This window comes from Leopardus geoffroyi, chromosome B2 (assembly GCF_018350155.1).
Source record: "Leopardus geoffroyi isolate Oge1 chromosome B2, O.geoffroyi_Oge1_pat1.0, whole genome shotgun sequence".
Classification (NCBI taxonomy): Eukaryota; Metazoa; Chordata; class Mammalia; order Carnivora; family Felidae; genus Leopardus; species Leopardus geoffroyi.
Window position 1 is genome coordinate 148,631,075 of NC_059332.1, and position 26,361 is coordinate 148,657,435.

General features: G+C 47.3%; 1 protein-coding gene across 5 annotated transcripts in view; it reads right to left on the bottom strand.

The window, feature by feature from the left end:
- The window catches only part of PDE10A (phosphodiesterase 10A), a 618,961-nt gene that overhangs the window by 96,617 nt on the left and 495,983 nt on the right, over positions 1 to 26,361 (bottom strand). For all 5 annotated transcript variants that reach the window (XM_045500247.1, XM_045500245.1, XM_045500244.1 and 2 more), the window contains 3 exons: positions 25,065 to 25,093; positions 6,477 to 6,597; positions 5,413 to 5,462 (listed from right to left, as the gene is read on the bottom strand). In XM_045500247.1, coding sequence (XP_045356203.1) covers positions 5,413 to 5,462; positions 6,477 to 6,597; positions 25,065 to 25,093 — 200 coding nt within the window. The remainder of the gene's footprint in view (positions 1 to 5,412; positions 5,463 to 6,476; positions 6,598 to 25,064; positions 25,094 to 26,361) is intronic.

The following is a 26,361-nucleotide window of genomic DNA, read 5'->3' on the forward strand; positions in this document are numbered from 1 at the left end:
ACACGTGTATATATATACACTTTTTGGATAAACCTACTTGCAGATACTACTAACATTCTCCAAATTGTATTTTTTGTTTGTCAATCACTAAAACACTATTGTATATTTCTGTCCTTATGGGGTTTTTTTTGGTGTGACTGTTTTGCTTTACAAATTTTAACGCATCAACACTTATTGGGTAAACTAAGTAACAGGTCTCCTCTCATTGCAGACTAAACCCTTCATAAATGCCAAGTGATCTCCTGTTCCAATTTAATGCTTTTATTCCCCAAACTCATCTTCGTCATTGATCCTGTGGTACTTTCTCTCCTTTTGTTTTCATTTTTCTGGAATAGGTCTGCTTCACCTAAAATTCTCTTTTTATTTTCAATCATTCTTAAGTCCTTTTCTATATGTGCCTCTATAAAACAGAATACAGTTGTGAGCTTTTTAAACCTAACTTACAATTTTTTTCTTTCAGTAACTGGGTCTATTCTACTTGTAATTTTGTTGTGACATATTTTGGTAGAGAGTTCCACAATCTATTTTATGTTTTACTTTTAGTGTTTTAACACTATTTCGTTTGTTTTCTATCTTTTCCTGAACTTTCCATGTTTTCTTTAAATTTTTTCTTTCCAACAATATTAATGTGGGTTTTTAATTCTACTAGGGGAACTTCTGACATACATAAATTTTATTTAAGTTATATTTATCAATGCATCAATTTCAGAAATTACTTACTTAATTTCTGCTGGTTCTTATTTATAAAAAAAAGAAAACAATACTTTTATAAGTATAAGCATTTTATAATTCTCCCTGGGTCCATCTTAATCCTTGGAATTTTTGATACAGACTAAAAATTTTATCTCAGTCTGTTTGGGCTACCTTATTATAATTTTTTCACTAAAGCATATACATTTTGTTATATATGTGAGTTATTTAAGTAAGGCTTTATAACTATGATTCAAAATCCTGAGGCAATTTAAAAAAGATTTACAAGGGGAGCCTGGGTGGCTCAGTCGGTTAAGCGTCCAACTTCAGCTCAGGTCATGATCTCGCAGTTTGTGAGTTCGAGCCCCGTGTGGGGCTCTGTGCTGATAGCTCGGAGCCTAGAGCCTGCTTCAGATTCTATGTCTCCCTCTCTCTCTGCCCCTCCCCTGCTCACGCTCTGTCTTAAAAATAAATAAAACATTAAAAAATGTATGTAAAATAAAATAAAAAAGAGTTACAAATCTCTATAACATGCCCCTTTTTACAAAGGAAGGAATAGAAGAAAATACATGTGTATCTGCTCACCCCGGCCAAAAAAAAAAAAAAAGCTTTATTTTATTAATATGGTTGGCTTACATTTTAGATGTATGTCAACATCTGTTCAAGCAATAGGGCAGATTAGATAATTTGATACTCCTGAAAAAATCAACTTAAAAAAATTTTAAAGGCTGGATAAAGTACATTTTCAATCCTTTCTAATGCATTGCTGGGCTGAGAAGAATGGACAGAATGCACAGGAATCTAAAAAGAAGTCAATAACGGAACTTGCGAGGCAAGCAAATCCCAAGTTGGATTTTTCTAGAGAGCGAGCAAAGCCTGGGTGTACTGACCCTCCCTCAGGAAAGCACCGCGGGAGACAAGACCTGCCGGAGGCCAGGACCGGAACGGGCTGGCGCCTCATCGAAGCCGGTGGTTACGGTCAATGTAGCTGCAGGTGCAAGGAGATTGCTAGGACACCGGATTGTCTTGAATTTACTGCTGGAGGGAAAATGAAAATCTCTTCTGAGAAATCATAACTGTGCATCACGTGGCTGTGAGGCTGGAATCCATACTACTCTGTAGTCTGAAAAAAAATCTCATGAGATAATTTAAAGTCGTGCTGGATTGGTATTGCCTTAGGTGACCGGCCAAAACGAATACATATCCTGTCTCCAGGAAAAGAACTTCAACACAACCCTCAAGAACACCCATTTTAAAAGGCCCAAGGAAGAGTATGATTCACGGTCAAAACATCAAATAAAATGAGACACACAAGCAAATAAGCCACCAGCTGTGACAGGTGGGTGAAACAAAAGCCAAGAAATGTAAATTCTGGGTGAATAAAAAACAATATAAAAGAGGTTTAGTTAATATATCCCAAGAAATAAAAGATAAACTTGAAAAAATATCCAGGGAATAAAAAACTATATTGAAGAACTGAGAGAAAATCAAAAAGAACCCGAAGGCAACTAAGTTAAAGTCAATATACAGAGAGAGAATTTTTATTAATCTGAATTCTCTATCCAGCAAAGATGTATTTCAAGGAAGTGTTGAAATAAAGACCTACTCCAACAAAAACTGAGAGACTGCCACCAGTATACCCTCACTAAGGGAAATTCTACAGGATAGAAGAGACCCGATTCCAAATGGAAGACTTGAACGCACAGAAAGAAAAATGTGGCCGACCAAACACAGTAGTGCCCCTAGGTCTCTGCCTTCACGAAGCGTACATTCTAGAGAGAGCCAGATGAACCAATCATCCCACGAAGCACAAATGTACACTCACAGCTAAGTTCTACGAAGGAGAAGCATGTGATACTAAGAAGGCTTGACAGAGTGAGATCTGACTCGGGAAGGTCAGAATTAGCCACATCTTGGCCACACTCTCTGCTGTTCCCAGGCCACACGTGGACCAAGGAAGCGGTGACCCCAGAGAGAACCATGCCAAGTACCATTAGCTGACCTCGGGAATTCAGGAATGTAGAATAAAGAGCCGACTAGAGCCTGGATGGACAGACTATCGTCCCCTCAATTAAGTTACAGAAGTAAAAGAATTAGAAGCGATATACATAGAATACGCTTTAGATGTTGTGGACACAGAAGGTTTTTGTAAGTCACATATTCCAGGAAGCTACTTCACGGAGGTCAATGTACAAACACGCCTGCAAAAATAAAGCCAAACCTGCAGCCAAGTGACTGAGAGTCTGGGATCTGGGAATCTAAACCCAGGCTCTCCAGTCAAGCACTTCTTGAGGCTCTCACCGCCTGCAGACCCCTGGCCTCTTGTGGCCTGCCCTTTCTGACCTCCGAAACCACTCTTCCCCCACTCCCCCCTCCAATTCTCTTTCACACACAGCAGAAGAGGGTCATCCCATGGGGCCCTCAGTGCCCGGGTTCACTCACTTCTTTTCGTGTCAACAGTTAGAAATGCTGAGTCCTGGGGGCGCCTGGGTAGCGCAGTCGGTTAAGCGTCCGACTTCAGCTCAGGTCACGATCTCACAGACCGTGAGTTCGAGCCCCGCGTCGGGCTCTGGGCTGATGGCTCAGAGCCTGGAGCCTGTTTCCGATTCTGTGTCTCCCTCTCTCTCTGCCCCTCCCCCGTTCATGCTCTGTCTCTCTCTGTCCCAAAAATAAATAAACGTTGAAAAAAAAAAAATTTAAGGGGCGCCTGGGTGGCGCAGTCGGTTAAGCGTCCGACTTCAGCCAGGTCACGATCTCGCGGTCCGTGAGTTCGAGCCCCGCGTCGGGCTCTGGGCTGATGGCTCGGAGCCTGGAGCCTGCTTCCGATTCTGTGTCTCCCTCTCTCTGTGCCCCTCCCCCGTTCATGCTCTGTCTCTCTCTGTCCCCAAAATAAATAAACGTTAAAAAAAAAAAAAAAAAACAAGAAAGAAATGCCGAGTCCAGCATCCAGGTTTCATCAGGGAACCGGACTGGTCCAAGTTTGGGTCACAAACAGCTGTGACTGAAGGAAAAGGGTCACACGGCAGGTACTCAGCTGCCAAGGCCAAGCCCTGTGAGCTGTCTGCAGATCCCAGGGGCGTCATAATGAGACTTGCACTCTCCTGATCGCACCGAGCTCACATACACACCGGCACATTTTAAATACAATTGCAAATGATATACTAGTTTTTTTTTTTGTTTTTTTTTTTTTTTTTATATTTTTTAAAAAATTTTTTTTTTCAACTTTTTTTATTTATTTTTGGGACAGAGAGAGACAGAGCATGAACGGGGGAGGGGCAGAGAGAGAGGGAGACACAGAATCGGAAACAGGCTCCAGGCTCTGAGCCATCAGCCCAGAGCCCGACGCGGGGCTCGAACTCACGGACCGCGAGATCGTGACCTGGCTGAAGTCGGACGCTCAACCGACTGCGCCACCCAGGCGCCCCTAGTTTTTTTTTTTTAAAGGAATTCTTAATTTTTAAATAAAAGTCCCAAAATTTTAGCAATAAATTTTTAGAACGAACAGGGAAGAATGAGATCTCTTTGTTATTTTAGTAGCTTAGCCATTTAAAACTACCAGTGTCTGAAGTATCATTTAAAGTTTTTGGAAGCAGGAGTGGTATCTGAATAATTCAACTTAATGGAACTCTTGTCTCTGTACATGGAAGGCACTAGGAGAGGTGCTGGGTGAATGCAAAGATTAGTAAGAAAAGGTCCTTGCCCCAAAGAGCTTTTAATCCTGTAACGTAAATTTTTACGATGCAAGGGGAGGGAACAAAAAGGATCAACGATGGGTTCAGTGAATCAGCCAGGAAACGTTTTTGTGCAACGACTTTTCATCCTTTGCATTACTGTATTATTTACGAGCACCATTAAATGTCTCGGAATATTTGCATCTCTATTCCTATTACCATTTTATAAACCATAAATAGCACACATTCTGATTACTCATGAATACAAGCATCGCAGTGCAAAAACAAACCCCAAATCTCCAAGAACAATGCCTAACACATAAGAAATACGCAGTGAAGTTTTTCCACATGTATTTATAAATGCTTTCTATACAGTTAACCTATGAACGTAATTCTTATTGGCTCAGAATATTCTTTTAAGATGTTACGTGTGTGGTTTTAACGGCACAACAAAAATCAAATGCCAGTGAGCTGAACATCTTGAACGGCTTATGCACGCTGCATTTGACCATGGGCTGTGCTCTGAGTAAGCTGCAACAGAAACAGAGGCTCCAGCCTGTGGCACGCAACACTAAGACAGGCACACCACGGAACAGTGTGAGCTACGGCCACCGCGGCTCAGGGGTCTCCACGGAGTAACGCCGTCCCCGCACTGTTTCAGCGGCCTTCAGGAAGTCCAAAGAACTCACCTAAAAAATGCTCCACTTTCGTCCTTGCTTTCAGCGTGCTGAAAAGGGCATACGCCGTCCCTGACACCCCAGCCCACAGTGCGAAGCACCTTCTGCACAGAACGGTCTAGAGGTGCCATTCATAAGACAGGACACCACAGGCCAAACCAAAACAGTGAGTCAACTGTGAGATTTCATGCCCAAACGTTGCCACGCTGGTGAGATTTTTCACCTGGCAACAACCGTAGACAGAAACGAAATACAAAATGAGTTTGAAGTACTTAATTGCCATGTGTCTGTGGTTTGTAGCCCAGCTGACCTTTTTTAAAGAGCTTATGACACGTTCTTATCTAGAGCACCAGAATCTAAATTCAGATACTTACGTTATTGCACTCTCCAAGGAAATACAGTGCAAATCCATCAGCTTTTGTGGCTGCCAAAGTAATAAAAAAGGAAGAAACTAATCTCAATGGAAGAACAGACCACGTATGAATTCTTTAAGGTGAGACCTCAGAGAGGAATCTTGTGAAAGGGCTTGTTAACATAATTAACGGTCATGCAGCGAATCGAGCCAACCAATTTATGGCTTTATTCAATGACATAGAACATTTGCATTCATTATTTATCAGCTATTGCAAACTTTTAAGACGTGACATCCTCCCATGCACACAGCAGCCAATGCACTAGGCAATAATATGTTTGTGAAACTTTAAACGTTACAACTATTGGAAAATATGTTTCGTTTAGGAACTGGATTTAATTGTTAAAGTACTAAAAAATACCAGACACAATATTCATAATAATGAGTAATCAAGGCAAGCATCACCCAAAGAGGATGATGCATGTATCCATGCAGCCTCACGAAGAGAACACGGCTGAACTCTCCTAACCCTGCTTCAGGGCCATGTGGAGGCAGTTCCCACGGCAGGTAACCGATATTACTCCCGGAGGATCGCTTGCCTATAGACTCACGGTTCACTCCTTTTCACTCGTGCGGCCTTGGGTCAAACATTTGGCCTGCCTTTGCCACAGCTTCCCCATCAGAAAAGAGGTGATCAAAGTACGTAGGTCTGCCACTGCCCCAATAAATTTAAAATGCTTTGTGTTGCTTAAAAATTAAGGATTTCCTTCATAAAGATGTGACTTAATTCAACAAAACTACACGTTCCAAAGAAACTAGGCTTTATTTAGAAAGCATAGTATATTCCATTTGCACATCTGGCAGATACTTTTTTGAGACTGGGTAAGTTAGGAAGTTTTAGGTTTGACTCATTCTGGTCGTTTCAGAATAGAGTATTTTCACTTCAAACTTAGCCCGAGAATAGAAGCAAATAAATGACTTGCATTTGCCTTGTAGTAAGTATATTACTCTTTCCATTTTCTGCAACAGAATAAAAGACACTTTGGTTCAAAAGTTCTACCAGAAGGAATATAAAACATTTCTTACCTATTTTAATGATGCTGCTCAATTCATAAAGGAGTAACTGATTGTCTCCTCCTGTATCCAATCGCTGTTCGATGTAGCTGTTTAATTCATACACAACTCCCTGCATATTCGTATCTTGGTACTTTTAATAAAAAAAAAAAAAGAAGAAAGAAAGAAAGAAAAAGAAAGGGCATAATTAAATATAACAAGATAAAAATTCCTTAATTTATAAAACACTTTATTAATTATATAACTTTATGTGTGTGTGTGTGTATACATAATTTTATGCTTTTACACATTATGCTTTTAAAGAACATTTATTTAAATATTATAATCTACTAAAAAATTGATTGCAAATTAAATTGCTGTGACATAGATTTATTTACAGGGGTGCCTGGGTGGCTCAGTCAGTTAAGCCTCCGACTTCGGCTCAGGTCATGATCTCACAGCGTGTGAGTTCAAGCCTTGCATCTGTCTCTGTGCTGACAGCTCAGAGCCTGGAGCCTGTTTCAGACTCTGTCTCCCTCTCTCTCTGCCCCTCCCCTGCTCACGCTCTGTCTCCCTCTGTCTCTCAAAAATAAATAATAAATAAAAACTTAAAAAATTATCGGAGCGCCTGGGTGGCTCAGTCGGTTGAGTGTCCGACTTCAGCTCAGGTCACGATCTCACGGTTTGTTGAGTTCAAGCCCCACGTTGGGCTCTGTGCTGACAGTTCAGAGCCCAGAGCCTGCGTTGGATTCTGTGTCTCCTTCTCTCTCTGCCCCTCCCCCACTTGTGCTCTGTCTCTCTCTCTCAAAAATAAATGAAGGTAAAAAAAAAGAATTATTTATAGGCGCCATGTATATTTCTATTAAAATATCAAGTGTTACAAATTACAACTTCATTTCTTAAGTTGTATATAGCTATTCGGTTAAAGTAGCATAAAAATTTGCTAAAAGTGTGCTGCACTGGGTAAAACGAAGGTTATTATTCTCCAGCCACCTGCCACGATGGGGCCACTACCCTGGTCCGATCCAAACTCTACCCCCGGCTCAGGAGGGAGCAGCTCTCATGGCCACCCCGTGGCAGGACCAGCTAGCTGCCCCCGGAACCCCAAAGCTCCGGGCTGCAGGGACACCAGCAGTAGAGGGGTTTGGGGAAAAGGCGGATGCTAGATCTTAGCTACTCCAGCACAAGCTACCGCTGTGACTTCTCTCCAAGGACCCAAAGGCTGTCTTCTAACAAGCTTCCTCACCACTAAGCTTGCCGCCCTAAGCCTGTTCTCCAAACAACAACCATGGTAAGTTCTAGAAACAAAATAAAATTCTGTCACTTCCTGGCTTAAAGTCCTTCCCACTGCACTTAGAATAGCAGACTCCCCACGGGGTGGCCTCTCACATTCTACAAAATGCGGTCACTGTCTGCCTACGACACCGTCTCAAGCCCCCTTTCTCTTTCTTAGCCACGCAGATATCTTTCGCTCCTAGAGGTCGATTACTCGCCATGCTTCTTCTTCCTTAAATTCCAGTGTAAGCGTCATATCAGTGTCAGGTGTCCGATATCATGATTTGGCAACTCCATGCATCGCCCAGGGCTCATCACAAGTGCACCCTTTAATCCCCATCACCTATTTCCCCCATCGTCCACCCCCCTCCGCTCTGGCAGCCATCAGTGTGTTCTCTATGGCGAAGAGTCTGTTTCTTGGTTTGTCCTTCTTCCTGTTTTTTAACCCCCCCCCTTTGTTTTCCATTTGTTTCGTTTCTTAAGTTCCACGTATGAGTGAATCATATGCTCCTCGTCTTTTGCTGACTGACTGAGCTCAGCATGACGTCCTCTAGCTCCGCCCACGTCGTTGCAAAGCACTGTTCTCAACGAATGGCTGGGGAATGAAGGGATGGGAATGAACAGACCGAAGCATGGATGAATCAGTCCCTCAGTCATTCTGCCAACAGGTACCGGTGGTCCTGGCAGTCTACCACACACCCTCCCCTGCACAGAAGAGATGCCAGGGCATTCACACAACAACGTGCACTCAACGGAGATGCTGGGTTCCACGGGCTTGTGCTGGCTTGGGAGTACGTTCCAAAAGTGGCCAACGCTTTTTCAAATACAACTGAAACTCCAGACCTTCCTGGTATCTCCTCCAGTCTGAGCAAGCCTGGACTGCTAGAGTGGATTTCTTCTAGAAGAATCCCCGAGCTGCATTATCACAGACGATCCCTGCACCAAGGCTGTGCGAAACACGTCCCGGAGGGTGCACCGGCACGTGTGCACAAGTGTGTGGTGTGGGCCAGGAAGGCCCATCCAAGGGGATTTCTCAACACACGGCGGGGGGTGGGGGTGGGGCCTGGCGCGGCAGGGCCATGTGGCTACGACAACATTCAGAGACGAAGCCGGGGTGGCTCGCATCCTGGACGGACCTGAAGCCGCCGTCGGAATGACCCGGCCAGGCGGCTGCCTGATCCCAGTGTCCCCGGAGCTGGAAGAGACAGGGTGGCCTGCTACCTTCTCATCCGTGTCCACGGGAAAAGTTCCGGGTTTCAGCGGACACAAGTTTGACTTGATTCTCCGCAGCAAGTCACGGTGCCTGGACGAATTCCAGGCTGGAGCCAATTCACAGGCCCAGGATCCTCTGAGTGAAGGAGGGGCAGGGGACGTCAGGGCAGCCAGGGGGCCGTAGTTCAGGTGCGTCTCAAACGCGAGCCCCAGCTGGCGTGCAAACCCCTGTGGTGACCGCAGTCCGGGGACACACGTGTGCCCCAGGCGTCCCCAGAGGCTGACAGAATCCCACCCTGACGATCGTCGCTGAAAAGGGGTGAAGACCCAAGACCCGCAGAAGTCCGGAGCGACAGCTTCCCCAGGAGCGAGAACGACAGAAAGGAACTAGCACGCGGGACCCCAAGGCATCAGAACAGAAACCCGCCGGCACGCCTTCCTTCTTGCGCTTGAACACCAGCCGCAAGACTGCCGGCCGCTCCTCCGAGACCCTCACCTAGTGCTGCCGCTCCCGTGTCTGCCCCCGGATCGGGCTCTCCGGGAGGTGCGTTCTCTGCTCCGGCCTCTGCTGGGCCTCCTACCTGGGGTCCGCCTCCCCCCCCTTTAACCCGGGCACCCTGTCGGCTTGGCTGCACGCGGCCGCACGCAGACCATAGGCCTCCCGACCAGGTGCTGTGGCTCCGTACTGCGCACGCCGTATCAGTCATAACTTCCCAGTTGCGGTCCGGCTGCAGATACTGCCCAGGTCCTCTGCTCGGGTAGACACCCCTGTGTCAGGGCAAGGCCGGCAGAAAAAATCAAGAGCGCTCTGAAAGCCCGATGCCCCCAAAGCGTGGCAGGGCCGTATGGGGTCGCAAAAGCCTATGCTGTTCCCTCACCATCTGCAAACAGCGTCCTAACTCGACTGCTGCCAGTTTTGAGGAACTCCAGAGAAAAGATTCCATCCTAACATACTCTCTCTCTCTTCCTCACCAGTAATTAGAAACATTTGTTGTACATTTTTTTTCCCCCTAAGTCCTGGGAAAGAGCTTATCGGAGACTGAGGCTAACCCAAAGGAGAGCGAGGCTAAGAGACACAGATTAAGTCATGAGGACAGCGTCTGAATCCCTAGATCCGGACACACAGAGACCCTCCTGCCTAAAAACCTCACGCTAGACACACGGTGTTCGCGAACCAATTCGTTCTTTGAACACTTTCTCTCTCTTCTGGGGAGGGGAACTGTAGCTGGTCTCAAGCTGGGTTCTCAGTCACCCAACAGGAGTCCCTATAAACACGATACACGGGCAGACCCCTTGCTCTGACCATGCACCTCGGAGAGCACAGCCGTTCCCGAGGCCTGGGTGTGGGGCGGAGAGGAACGAACAGCTGTTCCCCACCTCTTCTGGGCCGGACAGGGTGTCACCCGTGGGAACAAGGAGGCGATGCACAACACGGGCGGCTTATCGCGGGGTTTCCTTCCGCCGTGCCTCCGAGCTTTCGTCTTCCCATTGGCGAAACAAGGAGGTTAAAGCGCACTGACTTTAAAATACTTTTCAACAGGCGCTGTCTGTGATAATCTGTGCCCTAGGGTTTTAATTTGGTCGTTAGACTTCAAATTCTAATCTTTAACCTGGCGGATGGGTGAGTACACCCCGCTTCCTTTGATTCCTAGTGACACGATTGCATCATAAGAGCAAAATGTCCTCTTATGGCTACTCTTGCATATTAATGTCCTATCAACTCTCCAATATTAAAGCCCTATCGACACAGCAAAGATGATTCACAAGAGCCAAGTGGTCTGTCAGTAGATGAATGAATCAAGAAAATGCCACACACACCATGTATGTATACAAACTAGAGGAGATATAATATCAGAATATTATTCAGTCCATGGGGCGCCTGGGTGGCTCAGTCACAGTTACATGTTCGACTTCGGCTCAGGTCATAATCTCACGGCTCGTGACTTTGAGCCCCGTGTCGGGCTCTGTGCTGACAGCTCGGAGCCTGGAGCTGCTTCAGAATCTGTGTTTCCCTCTCTCTCTGCCCCTCCCCCCTGCTCATGCTCTGTGTCTCTCTCTCTCAAAAATAAACATGAAACAGAAGTCCAGTCCTAAAAAAGGAGGAAATCCTGTGAATTTGTGGTAACACAGATGAAACTAGAGGGCATTCTGCTAATTAAAATAAACTAGACACAGAAAGACAAACGCTGTATTATCTCACTTACATGTGGAATCTCAAAGGCCAACCTCACAGGAGTATAGATCAGATTGGCAGGTGTCCGGGGCTGGGGTGTGGGGGAAATGGGGGAGAAGACGGTCAAAGGTTACAAACTTTCTGGTGGGAATGCACACTGGTGCAGCCACTGTGGAAAACAGTCCAGAGGCTCCACAAGAAACTAAAAATAGAATTACCATATGACCCAGTCATTGTACTTCTGAGTTTTTTACCCAAAGGTTATGAAAACACTAATTTGAAAAGCTGTACGCACCCGTATGTTTACAGCAGCATCACTGACGACAGGCAAAGCACGGAAGCAGCCCGAGTGCCCGTGAAAAGATGAACGGACAAAGACGGTGTGGGGTATACACAATGGGAGATTACGCAGCCATAAAAAAGGATGAGATCCTGCCATCTGCAACAATATGGATGGATCTAGACGGTATGATGCCAAGGGTCGGAGAAAGACAAATACCAGATGATTTCACTTATACGTGGAATTTAGGAAACAAAACAAAGAATGAGAAAAAGGAACAAAAACCAGACTCTTACGTACAGAGAACAAGTCAATGGTTATCAGGGGAAAAGAGGTGCGCGGGACTAAAGAGTGCACGTATTGTGAGGAGCAACAGGTAACAGAACTGTTGAGCCACCATATTCTACACCTGAAACTAACGTAGCACTGTATGTCAATTACACCGGAATTAAAATGAAAAAGATGATCATTTACAAAAAGAGACAGAGGAACTTAGAAGAGTAAAACAGACACAGACACATACCAATCCAGTGGCACATGTAACCACTTAAGGACCCTGATTTGAACAAAATGACTTAAAAAGAATCTTTTCAGACACTTGAGGGAAACTGAACACGGCCCGAGGATGAAGGTATTATTGCTACGTGGGCCTGTCAGGCATGAACGTGGCACGTAATTGAGGTTTTTGTGTAAAAAAAATGTCATTTCCCAATAGAAACCTATACAGAAGCCTTTACGGCTGCAATTACACGATGACAGAGATTTGCTTTCAACGACACCAGCAATCAAAAAGGGGAGGGGATGTGCAGATGAAAAAACAGCCACGCGGTCATCACTGAAGCTGGGTGGCAGGTATGCGGCGGTCAGTATGCAATCCTCTCTTCTTTTATGTAGAGCAAGGGTCTATACACAAAAGGAAGTTAAAACGCAAAGAAGAGAAGAGACCAGGAACAGCCCACGGACGCACCGATCCCCCCGCTGCTCGTTTACTCAGCAGCCTTCCTGCGTGTCCCCGGAAGACGGACACAACCCGCACCCTGTGTGAGTTTCAGAAAGCAAAGGACTTGGACGCAGCGTGGCCTTCGGCAGGTAGGGGACGAGCCAGCCAACTCTAGGACGTCTCTGCCCATTTGTGGTAACTTCTACACAAATGAACGTGAAATACTAACTACGCACACTGAATAAAAAAGGTTACAAACTTTCAGGTATAAGATGAGAAAGTTCTGGAATCTGATGTAGAGGACGGGCCTGGAACCAAAACTGCTGTAGTCCAAACGGAAAACCGCTGGAAGGAGACTTTCGGTGCTGTCGCCACACACACCCCAGCCCCGGAGGGCACGGGTGCGTCCCTTGACTTGACTGCAGTGACCGCTTCATAGGCACACGTGGATCAAGTCATCGTGTACTCTACGATGTACACGTGCGCTGAAGTCTATACCATTCTTATTCGTCAAAAATAAAAGTAAAATAATTTTTAAGCAAAAGAATCCTTCGGAAAATAATAAACATCTCGGTAAAAATAATAAGAACAACGACGACAAAGGACACGGAACATTTAATCTCTCCGTAAAATCTCCTCGGTCCTTCTGAATCAGCCTTTGCCCCCAAGGCTACCACTATTTGTGACTTTTGTCCGCTACAGATTAGCCTTGCCCGTTAGAATGTTATCTAAACGGACTCATGCAACGTGTCCCGTTTTGAACTCGAGTCTATCAGCCTGCCTCAAGATCACTGAGATGCCGTCCACTGTCGTGTCCCAGTGGTCTGTCCCTTCCACGGCTCGCCGCATGCTGTTCCGTGAACAAAAACAATGTGTTTCTCTGTTCTACCACTGTGGGTCGTGCGGGATGTTTGTGTTTTCTGGCTCTGGGATATTATGAATAAAGCTGCTGTGAACATCTTCGTGTGAACCCAGAAGAACCCAGAAGTCTTCCTGTGGACACACGTTTTCGATTATCTTAGGCAAATCTGTAAGAGTGAAATTCGTGGGTCGAAAAGTAAATGTATGTTTAACTTTACAAGAAACTGCCAGACTCTTTACGGTGCTATATATTAAGTATGGTTACCAAAGTGATTTAGGTATTTTAGGCTGAAATAAATTACAAATAGGTCATCAGGTCATGCAAACACCACTGGCAGGAAAGTTCTAACCAAGAATGACCTCTCACATGGGAAGTTACAGATGGCTGTGAGCCTCAAAGGCAAAGTGAATGGGGGGGGCGGGTAGCAAAGAGGGTGCCACTGACACTTTTACATAAAAATCCAAGCAGGGGCACCTGGGTGGCTCAGTTGGTTAAGCGTCTGACTCTTGATTTCAGCTCGGGTCACGATCTCATGGCTTTGTGGGCTCGAGCCCCGCGTCAGGCCCTCCACTGACAGCGAGAAGCCTGCTTGGGATTCTCTGTCTCTCCCTCTCTCTCTGCCCCTCCCCTACTTGCGCCATCCCTATCGAAATAAATACACTTAAAAAAAGTTTTTGAATCCTAAATATCAACCAAGGGATTAGTACACTCATCCTGAGCTTATCCTAATGCTATGTGGAAAAAACAAAAGCGAAAGCAGCTGCCTTCACTCATCCTGCTCTGTCATGAGCACAGAGGAAAAGCCACGCAGAGGTGCTTCGGGGGTGTTCCACAGCAAGGCGGGTCCCCCATGGCACAGTTGAAAAGCAAGTGCACAGCATCTTACAGAGACCCTGGAGGCCACAGGAAAGCAAACAGCAGAGCACAGGGTCGGGACTGAGCAGGAAAGACCTTACGCCGTGAGTTCCCGTTAAAAGTGGTAGAAACAAGCAGGCTGGGATTCCGAAAACCATGCCGGCTCAATGTAAGGGAAGAGAGATAATGGAAACTTAACAATCCTAAAGGACATTATTGTAAGTTTGCAAAGGGCTGTCTAGAATATTAACTAATTTAATTTAGGGCGAAAAAAGGTCCATGAGAGGAAAGGGCCTTTCTTAATAATAATTGAGGAAAAGGGAGTCCGTGAGATACAACAGTTTTAAATCACTGAGGGACACTGAGGGCAAGCATTTCTGGAAGGTGTAAGAAGGCTAGTACGAAAGGATTAAGTTATCAGAGCAGATGAATGATAAAGTTAAGCAAACCTGTCTAAGTGCTTAACTCAACAGATACATTTCTGAACATGGCAGGTGATCAGATCTTTTTCAACCACGTATTCAGATAACGCCCCAACTCCCATGAAATTTAAATCCTCGCTGGGGAAAACAGATAAGCGAACATCAGCTTGGGGGGCTGGGGGGTCAGACGGTGACGCTCAGGTCACGATCTCACGGCTCCTGAGACCGAGCCCCGAGGGGGCGCTGTGCTGCCAGCTCAGAGCCCGCGTGGGATTCTCTCTCCCTCTCGATAGAAACGAACAAATAAACACTTAAAAAAAGGCAACGACAGCACCTACGGCAGAAGTAAAAACACTTGCACGACAGAAACCAGGCCTCGGGATGTGAGCCAGCGACAGTGAGCGACACTGTTCTGTGTAGCGTGAAGTGCGCCCAGGGCGTGGACCCTAAGGACCCCCTCACGGGACGAGACACTGCGTGCTGGTGGTGTTCGCTGGACTCGGATGTAGACACGTGCAGGCACCGGGGCTCCAGCCGCACGGGCGGGACTGACACAGTGACAAGCGCGCCATCTCGCAGGCAGCAAAGCCGGGGTCCCCTCCCCTCCCGCGCAGCTGGCGCCCGCGATCCCCCCTCCTTCGGAGGCGAAGCCCCACGCACCCGCCGCCTAAGACTTCTGTCCTCTCTCACGCGGGCTCCCGCCGCTCCAATGAGATGCTGTGACGTCACCAGGAACCTCCACGTGTCCAGGCCCCAAGGGTCCCACGCGACCCCGGGGAGCACGCGTGCGTGACGTCAGCCTGCTGCTCGGTGCGCACCGTGAACGCCCGCACCCCTGCCGCACGCCCACGCGGACGCCGCTCCGCTATCTCCTGTGCCACCCGTGTGAACGTCCTGTCGCCGGGCTGCTCTGCGCGTCCCCTTCTCTACTCGAGCCACGCTGGCGCCCTCGGCCATCCCCTCCAGCCCCACACCGTCACACCCCGTCCCCGGGCCGGCGGGTCCCACTCACTCGTGTTACGCCCGGCCACCTCCTCACCTGCCCCGTCCAGAACCCTCTCAGCTCCCTCAAGCGGCACGCCAACCCTGGGCACCTGATGACCTCCCCCACCCCTCGACTTCCTGCACACACACCGCTACCCCCCCCCCCCCCCCCCCACGTACGGCAACCCACCCTCCCAGGATCAGACAGACCCCCCGGGCCAGCGTTTCCCCTCCTGTTCTACACCACGCATCCGGGGCAGCCAGCTCTACCTTCCAGATGCATCTAGGACTGCACCGACCACCCCAGGCGCCACTCCCCACCCCCCTCATCGCTATCCGGCTCCAAACCCTCCTCCTCTCTTGCAGGATCACTGCGCCAACCTCCTCACCATCCCCCTTGGCAATGAAAAATTACTCTTCTAAAGTGCTGCTGAATAAACTTACTTCGCATTTCTACCCTTAGGTCTGCACTAGTGACAGCGGTCGATAGCTTTTTCTGTTTTGTATCATGCTCTAACGTTTGTGTCACGAATAAACTTTCCTCCTTGAACGAGTTCCTACCATAACGTTTGAAATACATACCTTATATCATGGAGGAGTTTTCTTCTCTTTAATGTTTGGTGGAACTATCCAGTAAAACTTTCGGACATCAGGCCATTTTAGGTGGTTTTTACTAACTTTTCAGATTTTTCATCAGCTAATAGTATATTTAGGTTCCCAAACGCTTCTTCAGTTTTGATGACTTACCAATTTCCTCAAATTGACCATGACATCCAAATTTTCCAATGTATGCGTATATAGTATTCGCTCCTAAATTATGAATGGTCTCCTTGTTTATAGTTATACTCCCTTTCTGATTCCCGAATTAAGGATTATATTTCTTGAATACATAGCCAAATATTGTCTATTTTGCTGATTAAGAAAATATGTTTTGCAGTATTAATCACATCTATATTTTAAATCAAGGACCAATGATTTCTTCTCTTATTAATTTCCCCCTCTTCTGCTTTTTAAAAGTTTATTTTTGGTGTTCCAATAAATGAACACAGGAATACAAATGTTCATCCTATTTTGGCTGCATCCCTTAAATTTGGTTGACTTTATCCCCAGTTTACATTTGAGGCTCTGAAATATTATTTTTTTAAAAGACCACCCAGATAAACAGTGGCCAAAGTAGCGACTCAAATCTAGGAATTCAAACCTAAGTGTGATTTACATTTACACTAGGATCAGACAAGCTCTTTTCAACGTATCACAACAAAAGGCACAGAGACGCAGTTCACACGAAAAGAAGACCCGCTATTTAACTATGGAAAGATGCTTATTTGCTCTAAGTAAAAATATTAAAACAATGTCACTGCCATTTATACACAAGAAGATGTATAACTGTTAATTTGGCTAAAATGAAAGCACAAAGTGGCAAAGTTGATAAATGTGTATTAAATGAGTATTAAATGCCATAAAATATGTCCGTTAACCTACTAACCTCAGATCCCGGCATTTTTCCTTCGGAAGTATTTCAGAAGAATAAAATTTCCAGGGCGTCTGGGTGCCTCAGTCAGTTAAGCATCCAACTTCAGCTCAGGTCAGGATCTCACAGTTCATGAGTTCGAGTCCCCCATCAGGCTCAAGCCCTGCTTCGAGTAACCTCAAGCCCCGCTTTGGGCTCCACACTTTCTTTCCCTCTCTCTCTCTCTTCCCCTCGTGGGACTCTCTCTCTCCCTCTCTCTCACATGTGCTCTCTCTCTCTCAAAAATGAATAAGTAAATAAAATAAAATTGCCATACACATAAAGAGAGTAAGTCTATGAAAAATTAGAAACAATCTAAAGATCCAACGATCCAACTGTGAGAAAGTAAACTAATACCACAGAGAAATCCAAGGGGATCGTTTCAGTCACTAAATATAATATGAGACTGCGTAACATAAGGACCTACTTACAGCATAATGCAAACTAAAAACACCAAAAATCACAACTGGCTGTGCCCTGTAACTACCACTGCATAAATATGTGCCCATGAAGAAAAGACCAGAAGGAAATCTTTGTTAACAGCTCTTGCTGACGGCATTAAGGTGATCTTAATTTTATTTCAGAGGCGTAGTTCTGGTTTTTTCAAAAATGCAAGTGTAAGTGATTTTCAGTAGACTGAAGCAGCACTGGGTAAGGTGGATGGATGGGCACAGGATCCAAAGCACAGCTGTTAGAAGAGCCTTTGCAAAGAAAGTTAGTGCATGATACTCGACCTCAAATGCAGAAATAAGAGCTACTGTGACACACAAACCAGCAAACAAAAGAGGCTTATATCAAGTAGCCTGAGTCTTCTCATAAATATAGAGTCAGCCATAATTTGAGAATGATGGGAGACGAGGTTAGCGTTCATGATTCAGAGGGGAGGAAAAATCCTGAACACCTGCCACACAAAAGAAGTCTCATCAAGCTTACCAAAGGAAGGCAAAGAGCACCCGCACTTAGCAAAAGCAGCTCATACTTCATGGAAACAAACGACACAGCCAAGAGGAAATGGAGACATTCACAGCCGAGTATCCACAGTGCTTTTCCGAACACCGCTGCAATGTGCCCTCAGAAAATTCCACTCACAGGAAAATTCCACACCTATATCATAATGATCTGGTCAGTCCTTTAACGATTTCCCAAGGCTCACATGCTTTTAATTTCCAGGGCATTCATTCATGTCACACGGTGTAATGGCATGCTCGCCCTGAAACGGATTCGGACAATAACTCTGGAAATCCCCAATTCTCACTCAGTGACTGGTTAGTCAAGGAGCACAGGTATGACGACATCAAGTCGGCTGCTGGTCAAGCTTTGCTTCCAGTCACACGATGTAGGGGCGGTTATCCGAATCTTCTTCACGCTTACTTTTTGAGAGAAGATGCGTCTCAATCATCCGTCCTGGATTTTATGCAGCATCTCAAGAGCGGTCGATTAAGGAAATACTACCCTCCAACCCTTCAGGGTCCAACACTGTTGATGCAAAATGTCGAGCACAAACAATTTTAAGTTGTAAAGAAGGAAGCACACAGATAGTACAAATGAAAACAAAAGAACCGAACAGCAGGGAGAAAACTCCTTGTGTGAAATTACCAACACATGCCTCAAGACAAATGCTCAATTTTATACAAACTCTTTGCCTTCCGCGAGAAACTGAGCACTGCTCTTACAACTGAGTTAGGAGTGAACGCATTTAGAAGTAAAATAATCTATCTTACTCAACTTCCTGTTAGGCTGGGTGAGGTCCCCACACCGCTGTTAGCATCTGTCGGTATTCAGACGCACCTCTTTACCACCTCGACTTTTGACTATTACAAAGCAGTAGGACTTCAATCCAATAAAACTAGATTCTATAAAGAGAAGGTTGAAATAAATCTCTGACAGTGAAATGAACAAACAAAAAAACCAAACCAAACCAAAGCAAGGGGTGGAGAAGAGAGAGGGAGGGAGGGAGGGAGGGAGAGGGAGAGAGAAGTCTGCAAATGTTTGCAGGCTACTGTGTTCTAGAGATCCCATCACATCTAAGAAAGCTCGGACCCACCATCACCCGGATGCCGGTCCTACTGCACACAGCTACCGACCCGACCCACCTCCCCTCCTCCCTCCCTGCTGACAAGAACCCTTCCGCTGAGCCCTGGAACTCACTGTCCGTCATCAGCAAACCCTTTCTCCTCTTAAACTCCTCTGAGAGGAAAAACCGTTTACCTTTTTGCCCGGACTGGAAACCTTTCCTCCCCTCCTGGTCATACCGCTTCCTAGACTGAAGCGGATTATCACACGATGCAAAATTAAGCTGCAGAACGTACGATTGTGGGTATGAGGCACGTCACGCAGAAATTCTTAATAAATACAGTAACAGATATTTTACAAACACGAGCAAGACACTGACTATCCCAGGAAAAGCGAGGAGTTACAAGTTGCGATTCCATTATAATCTCTCCCCTCTCACTTGGTCAAGAACTAAAGATAAAAACAGAGAAACGGGGCAACTGCCACCAACTTCAAGGTGACATTAAACTAGTGACACCAAACTGAAAACAGGCACCAAGGGCCGACTCAAAATTGCCCGTCCCGAGAACAGCACTGTTGCATGAAGTCAGTAGCAAATGCTCTGGGGAAACTGATGACCCAGGACGCCAACTGCCGTGAGCTCCCCCTGCTTACGCCGTAGGGCCCCGTGTTTAGAAATACACTGAGCAGAAATCCAAGGGAACCAGGATTCACTAACGGAATTGAGCGTTCCTTCAGTGTTACAAAATCACTCAACAGACCGGATGTAGCCGTACTGCTTCCCAGGCCAGGTCAAAACGACAACATTGCAAAGAAATCTTGCTTTCCAGTACAAGTGGTTTGTTTCCCTTAACCTACAGACAAGAGACAGATAAGCTTCTCCTGTGGGGATGTCCACAACTCTGTTCGATCACTGTTCCCCTGGGGCACCCCCTACTGAATTGGTGTCGTTGAACGTCACTCGCTGGGATTCCATCACAGTATCTGATAGGAGAACTCGGACAACACTCACACAGTACGCAGAGACGAGGAACTTCTACCTCTGAACACCAAACCTAGCATCATTCGAGGATAAACAAACATAAAAAATAGAAGCCGACAACGTAGCCTCTTAACATAAATAACAATATCAGAGAGAAAGGAAAACCACCAAAAATACGCAAGGTGTCGGTCGGTATCACAGGAGGACGCCCAGGACAAAGCTGACTTTGGGTGTCGTGAGAGGGAGAATCGGTGCAAGATGAAGTTTGGGAAAGCAGCTGCTTTCAAAAAATTAACGAGTTAGTAAGAGTTTATCGATGATGTCAAAAGGCACACTGAAATGAAGAGAAAGAACCAAAATACAGAAGGAACTTTAATTAAAAAGAGCCATTGTACGTTTAAGCAGAATCAGCACCAGTACAGAATTATGCTGCCAAAGTCCATGTCGATGATGCAGAGAGAAAATCTGGGTGGTTCTTCTAAGATACGTTAGGAGAACGGGAGAAAAGAAAGACCGGATATCTGGTGATCTGGAAGAGAACGAAATAAAGAGGACAGCCCCAATGGGCCAAGAAAGACACACACAAAACACGCTGAACCAAAGCAGGACTTGTAAAATGGATTCAGAAAGCTCATCGCGTGCCAGGCTCAATTAACAAAAGCTAAAACATTTACCTACGACCTGGGACAAGTAATGAATTCTAACAGCAAATGACAGTGTGCTAAATCTTCAGAAAAGAAAACAGCAACATTTACAAGGGGAAAAAAACATCACGACGTAGCGGAACATACCTGCAGCATTTTGAGAGACAGAGATGATATCCAAGAATTCTGGACCGAGCTAGAATCTGGTTATGTGCTAGCAACTCTGCATCCAAATACACTTCTTATCCTGGTACTTTCTCTCCCTTTTCTGGTCATGATTGTTTTGACGTATAAGCTGGAACCACGTCAACATAGCACCAACAGTAATAACACAAGGAAAGATTGATCGTGCTGATTAGATGCAAACGAGTGACAGATGTGGCTGACAGCACATCCCTCCAGATGTTGGCCTGCTCAGCCTCTGTGACCTGGGCTTTCCTGCACTTGGCCCTAGCCTCCTCCTCCTCCTGATGGCCTCCCTGCCCTGCACGCTGCAGGCGGCCTCCCGTCTCAGGCCTCTGCACCTGCTGTGTCACTGCCTGGAAGGCTCTACCTGCCCCCCCCCCCCCGCAAGGTTCACGGCCTCATGTCTCTTCTGTCCGTCCTCAGTCACCGCCCTCGTGAGCCACGCCTGGCTGCACGTGCCCGCATGCAGCCCGACACCTTGCACCCCGGTTCTGTCTCAACCGCATCCATTACCATGGGACCCAGTGCACGTGTTCGGCACTTGTGTTTCCCGACTCCTCCCCACACTGATGGAAACACTGCCATGGGAGAAGTTCCGCCTAGTTTCCTCCTTGATGGGCCCAGAGGAATGGGGATCAGTCTCTATGTGGCGAGTGAGTGACGGTGTGTGACCAGAAGAGTACAGCCGACTGCTCGGGATTATGCTGACTTTAGCAAAGGCATCTGACACAGCATCTCCCATCCTTCTTATGGGTGAAATCTCCAAGCGTGGCACTGCCCCTTTACTTAATAAGCTGAAAAGGGGGCGTAGGAAAACACCTTGGAAAAATGACTCAAATTTGTAGCTTCAAAACAGAGAAATAGAGAATGTTAGGTAGCAGAGGTAAGACTTTCCTCAAAATGCTGGGATGGTTCAAAACCAGATAAAATGCAGCTTAAATAAATGTACAGCCTTAGAGTTAAATTTATTTATTTTTAATCTGTGACAAAGAACTTTTCTTTTTTTCTTTTTTAAATTTTCTTTAGTGTTTATTTATTTTTGAGAGCAAAAGCGTGAGTAGGGGAGGAGCAGAGAGAGAGAAAGAGGGAAACACAGAATCTGAAGCAGGCTCCAGGCTCCGAGCTGTCAGCACAGAGCCCGACGCGGGGCTCGAACCCACGGACCATGAGATCATGACCTGAGCCGAAGTTGGACACTCAACCGACTGAGCCCCCTAGGCGCCCCGTGACAAAGAAGTTTTCTCGGTTCTCTTCACTTTACTGACTTTTCCTTCTTAATCTCCTTTGCGAACCTTTCCATGTCTTCTCCACGAAACAACCGGAGTGTCCAGAGTTTAGTGCTCAGACCCTTTTTCTCCAAAGACAAACTGCCTCAGTGATGTCGTTTTGTCCCCTGGCACTGTCTACGAGACACCGTCCCCCAGGAACCTCTACGTCTCTAGCCATGACCTTTCCTCCTGGCTCAACAGAAGCACCTTCTTTCTAACCATCTCTGTGATGTCTGTCTGAGAAGTCCAGTCTCACCAGCCTCACTCCCCGACACTCGTCCTGCTGTCCCCCCCCCCCCCCCCGAGTTACTTGTAAAGAAAAACTTCTTTCTAGCAGGTGCTGACACCAAATGAGCCAGGAGTCGTTCCTGAGCCCTGTCTTCTTACCACAGATAAGCCGTGAGCAAAGTCTGTGAGCTCTTGCTTCCTAGTACGCCTGACAAATGCTCACACCCCACGGTTAAAGCCCACACGCCAGCCATCACCACCCCCTGCCTGCACCCCCTAAACTACCCTCAGGCCCTCTGTGCCCACGCTCTCCCCACTGTGTATGCTCTCAGCCCAGCAGCTACGGGGACTCGCCTAATGTTTAAGTTAGACTGTGACCCAGAGACACCTGGGTGGCTCAGTCGGTTAGACACCCAACTTTGGCTTAGGTCATGATCTTGTGGACCGTGAGTTCGAGCCCCTTGTAGGGCTCTGTGATGACAGCTCAGAGCCTGGAGCCTGCTTTGGATTCTGCGTCTCCCTGTCTCTCTGCCCCTCTCCTGCTCGTGTGCGTGCGCTCTCTCTCTCTCTCAAAAATAAATAAAAATTAACAAATTTGTTTTTAAAGTTAGACCGTGACCCAGTGGTTTCCAATCGTTCTCAGAATTCCACCCACAGCCTGTGCAGTGAGTTCCCAGGCCTGAACCCCCCGTCTACTCCAGCCCCAGCCCTCGCTGCCCTTCTGCCCTTCGTCTCCTCCTTCTGGACCGTTTTCTTATTCCCTCCGGTCTCTGCTCAAGTGTCAACTTCTCAAATAAACTCCCCCGACCACTCTCCGTCTACGAGTTTCTTTACAAAGGGAATTCTCCCTTAAAACCGTATTACAGATGCACTGTTTCAAAGGAGTTACCTGTCCCACCTCACAGTCCCGGCGTCCTGCCACAATGGGTCTGTAACGTCAAGTCACAGCTGCCGCCTTCTAAAAACGTACTGATAATGTACTCTTTGTCTAGAGAGCGTCAGCCAGACGCTAAGGAAGCATTTCGAGAAACTGTTTTAAAAGTAAGTATGTTTCTCCAGAAAAGAGAGGACACAATCCCTCTACTCAAAGATGCTTTGCCCAGAAAGAGCACTGAGGATGCCATGACACGGTCATTATCTGAATCCGAGATGTCCTGCAGCGATGTCTTGTGTAACGAAAATACACAGAAACGTATTCAGTAAAAAAAAAAAAAAGGCCACTCTTCGCCTATACAACTGTTCTACCCAAATATAACCTAGTTTATATTTAAAGGAGGGGGATGCGATCGCCAAATCGGTTATAGCACCACGGTAGGAAATCTCTGTATCTGGGGACACTGGAGGCAAAGGAAGAGGGTTCTGGAGAACAAGGGAACAGAGTTAACATCCTGACATAAGCCGAGGGCAGAAATACAATTCTAACCGTTGTCAGCACAATAGAATGTCGGGAAAACACACAGATCGGCTACAACAACCCTATTCCTTTCCCCACCTCCCTCAAAACAACACCAAAATCTAACATTTCTTCAGAATTGTAAACGCTAAACTGAGGGTAGGCATTCCTTATAGTTTAAGTCAAAAACCAAAAAGGACGACTGGTGAGCCAACTGGAGTTTCCTTCCCGACTGCCCTGATTCACTCACAAAGTGCACAGAGCTGCTTCAGACATGTGACAAGACAGTGGCACTCCGGCAGCTTACGACCGGCCCGCGCTCGCTTCTCAGCCTCCCTCTTTGCCCTCAAGCATCACGTTTTAGCCTTTGCCGCTCCTCCCGGGGGATACAGAAGCTCCAGGCTGACCCTTCCGGCCCCTGCTACACCTTGGAGCACCCAGACTGGGGAACTTCCCACTTGCGAGCTCTGTTAACCTGTGGTGGTCTCCGATCCAACCCCGTAGAGGTTGCTGTGGACGGAGGGGACGGTGCCCAGCCTGCAGGGATGGCCTGGTCATTTTTGAACTTCCTTTCTTCAGATTTTCAAAAGTAAAGGAAGATAACTGTGCAGGTGAGCCCACGAAGAGCACCTCAGCTTGTGCTTTAGAATAGCGATGTCTCACCTAAAGTCGCGTCCAACGCAATTCAAACTGAGTATTTCCACCACTGAATCCATGTTTAAGATCTTTATGGATACAGTATAATTAAAATGTGTTTCTACGTAATTCGTTATGACTCTGCAGTCCAAGCACAGCATGCTCAGGGCTTTCGGTACTCGTGCCCCATCAACTCTTAAGTTTGCTAGGTCCCTTAAAGTTCCCCCTAAGTCATTTCTCTTGGACGTGAAAACGGCGCATTTAATGTTTCCTAAAAGTACGGAGGAAGGTCACGTCTTGAACACACAAGTGGCCACCTCCTGTTGTCCCAGAGAGAAGGTGCATGAACTCAAAGGCAGGGGATGGGCAGGTAACAGGCACCTTGCGGGGGAGCGTGGGGAGGGGACCTCCGCGCCTGGGCTGGGAAAACGCTGTGCCGGTCGGTGTCGGCTTCTCTTACGGTTTCTCAAGAGAAGCCAGAAATCCAGTCTTTCCACGCAGTCTCTCGGTGCCTCATGCTGGCAACTCATTCAGAAAACCCCATGAGCACGTGCAGGCCAGACGAGACGCAGCTGTTGGCCGTGCATGGTTTGGGGCCTCCAGTTTCCAACCGCTCATGAGCGATGCTCCGGAGAGGACAGGCAGTGCTCGTCGTTCTGTTTCTAGGGCTTGAACATGTGAGAGCACTGCAGACACGTACGTCCGAGAGTATTCATTTCCCACACGGTGGGAGCAGGAATTGTATTCGCATTACTTACCCTGCTGACTTCCTTAGGAGCCGATTCATCTGGGGGAAAAGGAAGAGAAAACACAATTAGAGACTCTGAGTAGCTTCTGAAATGCAGACTATGTCATTCACGCTCAATAAACTAGAAGGCCGTCTGCCTATGCTTCCTATTACAAAATCTAAGAATTTGGCCTCAACCGTCCGTCAAGTAAAGGTTACACATGATAGAGTTAGAGGTACGTGCGGAGCTGGAGGGAAAATGAAATACCACGGGTCATTTTCGAGACTGCCTTGTTAGAGGCTCTGAAACCGCAGCGTCTGCAAACAACCTTCTAGATGCCACAACCGCACGGACATCGCAAGTGACCCTTAACGTCTGTGCTGCCGGGTTAATCACAGCATTCCTTCTCTGATGGAAGAAGACGCGTCCCCGCACGGCACCCTGGTCGAGGCTCGAAGACCCCGGTCCATGATGCCGCTCTGTACCGTGGGTCCCGGGGGCGCTGGGGGCCTGCCTGGGCCAGCCTGTCGGCAGTGTTACCGCAAAGTGAGCCTGGTGGATGGGTGGCGCCTGGTCTAGGTGAGCCTCTCGGAAGGGCTCTCCCCTGGGGGGGGGGGGGGGGGGGCTGGCCACGTGACCCGAACATGCCTACATGGCCAACAGGGTACAAGGAACAAAGTGGCCAAGACGCTGCTCGAGGTCACTGGTTCCGACCCACAGCACACGCATGTGGCCCTCGCCGAGAGGGACTGGACCGGAGCCCTCCCTGGGAGGCCACCCGGAATTCAGTGCTACTGCCGACTTGTGTCCTCACCAGCCAGATCGTGTCTAAGTAGCAACATTAGCGCACACCGAACACGCCCCAGAGCTCGTGTGCTCCGTTACTCGAAAGCACGGCAGGACTTATCCCGACGCTGGCAAAACTGCGCACCCCGAGTTCAAACGGGGTTCGCGCTTCCTCTCTCGACATCCTTACGAAGTAAACGGCTGAGTCCCGTCGTTTGCTTTTTCCTCATCTTTCTCCAATTCGCTGCTTATTTCCACAGATACCAAGTCTGGTGCCAAACCGCACGGCAACCGGCAGCCTCCAGACTGGCCCCTGAATCCGGTATCTGCCCGGGCGACCGTACTCCACACGCACGCATGCGCAAGCAGGTGCGCACACGCGGAGGCGCACAGGAACTCACCCACGCACGCGTACAGCCACGTGCATGCGGGCACACCCACGCGCACCCAGGCACACGCGCACCCACATCCGTCCTGTCCCTCAGATGCTTCAGAACGGAAAGGCAATCAGATTTCAAAGCTGGCTGCATAACGACTTCAC